Source organism: Simochromis diagramma, unplaced genomic scaffold, assembly GCF_900408965.1.
Source record: "Simochromis diagramma unplaced genomic scaffold, fSimDia1.1 OVJJ01000557.1, whole genome shotgun sequence".
NCBI classification, from domain to species: domain Eukaryota; kingdom Metazoa; phylum Chordata; class Actinopteri; order Cichliformes; family Cichlidae; genus Simochromis; species Simochromis diagramma.
Window position 1 is genome coordinate 296,998 of NW_024387156.1, and position 6,046 is coordinate 303,043.

A 6,046-nucleotide genomic window follows, 5' to 3' on the forward strand; every position below is an offset into this window, starting at 1 on the left:
TGTGTGATATCAAAAGTATTTAACTGCAGCGTGTACTGAGTGCAGTAGCAGTACTACAGTAAGTGTGGTAGCAGCAGTCCTCACTAAAACTACTTCCACATAAACACACCTCTGAAAACCAGCACAGCGTGAACCCCGACAACAAACGACAAGAAAAGTCGGGTTCAGTGTGTATTTTAACTAATACTACCACTAACCTGACTACTACTACTACTACATCTACTACACCTCCTTGTACGGCGGCGGCTCCGGCAGCAGCGGCGGTGGCAGCTCGGAGCTGGCAGCCGGGCTCACCGTGCAGTTGGCCGGCTTGCTCTGGAGGCTCTGCAGGGTCGGGCTGAGCCAGCAGAAGCCCAGGATGAAGAGGCTGAGGATCCCGCAGGCGATCAGGAACAAGCCCAGCCGGATGCTCTTGTCCTCGGCCTCGGAGTACTCGTACGACACCCGGATCTTCGCCATGGCAGCCCCGCGGAGACCTCCGCCGGCATGGAGAGGAGGAACGGAGGAGGAGGAGGAGGAGGATGGATGCACGGAGGATGAAGGAGGGGGAAGAAGAGGAGGAGGCGCTGCTCGCTGTGTGCTGAGAAACTGTTGAGTTTAAACGCGACCGCTTTCGTTCTGTAAGCGCTTCATCTGTCCTCCCTCCTCCCCCTCTGCCTCTTTTATCGCCCACCTCACCCCAGCCTGCCCTCCTTCTCACCCTTCACCTCCCACTCTCCTCACTCTTCTCATCTTCACTGCAAAAGCCCAAACAACCCTGGAACTTTCTACGATAAAGGCTCATCTCACCAAAATCACAACACACGCGCTCAGCGACGTGGCCAAAACTGTGTGGACACCTGTGTGGCCATCAGGTTAGACACTTCCGCACATAACTCTGTCAACAACAAGTCTGCTTTCAGCTGGTTTGGCGTCAGCAGCATGCACTGACGTCATAGCGAGTGATAACGTTATAAAGAGAAAGCAAAGACTGTATATAAACTATGGCCACTGTGTAGTTTTAATGGAGCCAGATGTGACCACAGGGAAGAGGTCCAATCAGACCCAGACACCCACACTTCCCCCTCACAGCCACCCTCTCCAGCTCCTCAGAGAGGTCACAGGTCAGCTGAGAGTCTTTCCAGGGTGTCCTGTGTCAAACGAAGAGGTCTCCTCTTCGTTGGACCAATCCTGGTGAAGCACCTCAGCTGTCTCGTCTTGAGGTGGAGGAGCTCTGGGTTCTACTATGAGCTCCTCACCTCATCACATCTACAGAGGAAGCTACCCACAGCTGATGAAAGATCAAAGCTCCCTGCTCTTGAAAATCTAAAAGTTCAGACTTGTTTTAAATGGTTAGAGTTTCTTTATTGGTTATGTGTTTTTAAAACTGCATAAGACAGTCTTTGTTGTACTTGCACATGCTTTGGGATTGTATCTATGTCAGGTCTTAATGGGTCAGCAGTTCTTAACGGGTCAACAGCTTCTGGACGGGTGAACCTCCTTGGCTGGATTCTGTGGAGATGTGTGTGCCAAGATTCAGCAGCATTTCCAGAGCCCATCTCTGGAGATGGTGGAGAAACGTAGATGCGAGGTGCAGCAAAAGTGACACATTTGTGTGGACAGACTGCAGAAGCTTGATCCTTCTTAGCCATGAGTGTGGACAGTTTTAGCATGTGGTCGTCAGACTTTAGGGGTTTATTTGCAGAACTTAAGCTATAAGATTAGACGCATGTGTAATGGAGCCAAAGAGCGGCGCAAGGACGTCCAGCAGGAGTGTCGTGTCTGAGTTCAACCCTCCTGCTGAAAACCTTTCACTTTGGGAAACAGTTTGATGTCCTAACCTGAACTCTATCCAGCAGCGACTCAGGTGTCTACATACTTTTGGTCATGTGGTGCAGCCTGTGGCTACGTGGCATGTTTCTATGGTTTCATCTCTCTCTCTCTCTCTCTCTCTCTACAGGTTGAGTGATGCTCGATCACTCCGGTGGCTTGATGATTCAATCCAGATCAGGTTTTATTTCGCCGCTGGCTCCTTGTTGTTCTCTCGCTGTTACATGCTGCATGAGATAAGCCTCTTAGCGGATCGAGAGAGCGCAACACTCTCAGAAACATCCTCTCTTTTTCTGGATGTCAGGTTTGCTTTCACACAGGAACTAATACCGGACTTATATCTATCTCAAATATCTGTCTCTCTCAGAAGTAGTGGAGCATCGCCAGTCTGGATTTAGAAATGCTGTAATTGAAAACATCCCACAGATGGTGAGACAGATGTGAGGATTCAGCTGAGATAACTGCGTATTCAGAGATGGAGTTAGTGTTTCCAGTTAGTTTCACTAGTTATGGCTTTGAGTGGCTGAGGCAAGCTTAATAAACACTCGTTTGGTCGGTTCACCATTATGACTCAGGCTGAAACAACTGGATTTCATGCCCATGGCAGACCTTCATGCTGTTGTTGCTCTGCTAACATGTAAAACGTAAAAGTATGACACAATTTCCACATTTCACTTCATAGGAAAGTTTTTTTTGGTTGTGACTGAACAAAACCAAAACCTCAAAACAGAACACTGCATTTCCTGTGATGCCCACTAGAAGCTGGCTACAGTCTCGCTTGTTAAAATGTCTTTTCCATACAAATAAACATGAATTTTGGCCTTTGTGGATAGTTTTACCCTTCATAACCTTTTAAATAGGGAAAGAGGGTTGAGTTATAAGCTAATCCAAGATAATTTGGTTATTAATTACACGGTGCTCAGTAACATCCAAATAAAATCCCAGCATTTCACTCACGGACGTCTTGGACAGTCTGTTAGCACAGTAACCTCACAGCAGCCATATTATTGGTCAAATAATGTCATTAAAACTGCTCCAACAGCACAAACACAGCTTAGAGGTCCAGCTCAGAGACTCTGTCCACGTGTTAGTCAAAGAGGCCACACCACTAATAACGCAAACTTTAAGCCTTAATACAACTCAAACAGGCAAGTTACATCACGCTATTTATCTCTGCTGTGAAGTTTTAACATTTTCTCTAGTGGTCTCTAGTGGATGCTAGAGGAACTGCAGGTTTTGCCTCTTACTTTTACGCGACAGATTAACATTTTTAGGTTGTTGTTCTCGTTCATGTTGGAACCACATGCTTCTATCTGGACTTCTTCTCTCTGACCTGCTCAGTAAAGAGCTCTGATTAAATAAATTACTACATGTTGAAAGGTTATTATGGATTTTTTGTATCCAAGGAACCAAGCCTTTTCCCTATTTCTGTCTAAAAAACATTTAAAGATACTAACAGTAAAACCAGTTTTGCCCTCAGGGATGAAAAATAGGAAGAAGAGTCTGTGGGTAACCAGTCATACTGTAAGTCATCACAGCGTTTATCATCATCTTGTTCCTGGCATTAAAAGATGGTATCTTTGGGTGTTTGTGTGCTTTTAAACTGTCAGAACTTCATTAGTGTTGCTGTGATGACACAGTCTGCTCGTCCACACAGGCAGGAGAGATGAGTGTGGCGTAGACAGAGGTTGATTGTTGTTAAAGACTAAAACAGCCAACCACAGTAGTCTCCAAGGACCAAACGATCAATGAGCCGACTGAGATCTATTGATTTCCCTCTCTCTCAGCCAGAATGAGGAGCCCAGAGAGTGAAAAAAAAGGCACCCGTTGACACAGAGTCACCCCCTTCAAATACTCTGTTGGGTTTTTATGCAGAAGCTGTTTTGAATCTTGTCCCAGTGGGTGAAGGAGCCTCAGCTCAAACATTCGACTACAGCAAAAAAAAGACTTAATCAGTCTTCAGATCACACTAATGACAGCAGATAAATCACATTTACCAACAGGAAACCAAAGCTTAAACACTACCTGCTTCAAAGATGCTTTATTTTTTCTAATGAAGTACAAGTAAACACAAGGACACTGATGATGTCACTTGGGGCTGTGGGGTTAGGAATAAAGCTTTTTACATATTCTAGACAAATTCAACAGTAGATTAAATTAGAAGATTAAAATGTCGGCTAGAGCTGTAAATATCTGACTGCTGTCACAAAGCAGCTTTCTTTATTTTCTTGTCAGGTGGATGTTCACTGTAAACACAGATCAGGTTGGTGTATGAATAGAAATCCCTGTGAGCCAAAAGCTCAGACTGCTCAGCAATACTGGGTTTTTTTTTACTCTTGGATCTGTGATGTCACAGAGGGGTGATCTCCTTATATGGTCATCTCAGGTACACCCACCTGCTTGTCACACCCTGGCTGTAGTAGACTGTCAATCAGAAGACAAGTGTCTTAAAGGGGGTGGAGCTAAATCTGCTTCTTTTTCTATTGAACCCAGGGGCTAGGCCAGGGAACCACTTCCTTGACGAGGTCACGGCTCAGTCACTGATTTTGGGGTCATGCTGAATAAAAACACAGTTTTGGGGGTAATACATTTTTCTGAGGACTTGTAATTGACAATTCTTTAGTCAGCGAGTATTTTTTGCTCCTCAACAAACTGACAGCTGTAAATTCTCCACTTTGTTCACCAGTTGGTTTCTAAAGCTGTCAAACAATAACTGCGGTAATGTTTGAACATATGACACATGTCAGCTGTAGGCTCCCAAACCAGCTCTTCATATTGTCAGTGACCAGGCCTTTAGAGAGACCTCAGTGCATCAGCTCAACGCCGCCCAGTATCCGATGATTGATCAGTCTCATATTTATTCAATCAGCTGCAGTAATTTTGTGCTGGATAAATGTGCAAAGCCAGTGTGATCCATGTCTTAAAGAATTAAAAACCAGTCTGTCACTTTTTACAATAAAGGTTTCTTAGTTTTTCTGGCACGAAATAAAATAAATTGAACAAATGTTACCCTCAGCAATCAGCTGAATTGTTTTTCACCATAAGCATTGGTCCAGAATTTACCACCTGAGGTACAAAACCTCAGTCTTCACCAAAGACACAAAATCAATCCTGGAGAGGCACAAAGGAACCAAGACCTAATGTGAAATGACTGTAAATTCACCAAGGTGAAAAGAAATGTTTTAAAACTTATATAAAACAACCAAATGACCACCATATTAAAAGAACAACTGCAAGCAGGTTGAATAAAATTAAGAAAAATGACCAAAAATATACAGAAAACAATCCTGAAAAGACACGAAATGAACATAGAAACACTTAAAATGTCTAGAATTAGATCTAAAGGGACACAAAGAAATGCAAATTCAGTCTCTAAACCCTCCTCTGCTTCATTGCCTCTTTGACTCTAACAGGCCCAAAAAACCAGCAGCAGTCAGTGTTTGCTGAGGTCAGAGGTTAGGTGAGGAGTCGCCCCCTACTGGGCACTCCTTTAGGCAGCGCCTCACTGGATTTACTGTTCAGTGAGAAAAAAAAAGACATCCATGTTTGATATCACAAATACAGTAACTGCCACAAAAACCAGAGCACCCAATGTGGATTAATCCTTCTCTTAAGATAAACCCAAAATACTTGAAAACTGTTTCTTGCGGCTTGATAACAACATGCAGATGACTAGTGCTTTTCAGAGATCAAACTTTAAATTTCTGCTGCAGATATTAAGATTGAATCCTAATCTCCAGCTGTTTAAATGTAGTGACTTTTAGCGGTCTAAGCTGAGGCCAAGAGAAGTGATCAGTCGGGTCTTTAAAATATTTTTAGCCAGTGAAAAGCTGAGTGGGTCAGAAAAGACTAAACACTGGAAGGATTTTGTTGCTGGAAGCAGTGAAAGAAGAGCAGCTTCCTGCAGCTGCAGAGTAAAAATATCACCTTTTAAATAATGATATCCTTCAATCTGCAGTGGGTGTGCGGTTTTCTCTCTCTGCTTCGGCCTGTTGCATAAACGCCAAGAGCTGAAAGGCACCAGAATAAAGGCTCAGCATTATGCACTGGTAATCAGAGAGAGGCATGTGGCAGGATTATTATCATCTCTGCGGATCAAAAGATTACAAATAATAACGGACATCAGTGAGGAGGAACTGGGGCCGCTTGTCTCTGCAGATCCAGCAGCAGCAGGAGAAAGCAGCCACTGGAGAGGAACTCCCGACAGCTTCAACAAGTTTGAGGTTTACACTCAGTT

At 44.1% G+C, this 6,046-nt stretch overlaps 1 protein-coding gene across 2 annotated transcripts in view; it reads right to left on the reverse strand.

The window, feature by feature from the left end:
* Positions 1 to 986, reverse strand: part of LOC120744125 (calcium-activated potassium channel subunit beta-4-like) — a 49,450-nt gene extending 48,464 nt beyond the window's left edge. Inside the window, exon 1 of one of the 2 annotated variants that reach the window (XM_040048280.1) lies at positions 229 to 986. In XM_040048280.1, coding sequence (XP_039904214.1) covers positions 229 to 459 — 231 coding nt within the window. In that variant the 5' untranslated portion in view covers positions 460 to 986. The remainder of the gene's footprint in view (positions 1 to 228) is intronic. The other variant, XM_040048282.1, reaches the window with a different exon arrangement.
* Between the last annotated feature and the right edge of the window lie 5,060 nt (positions 987 to 6,046).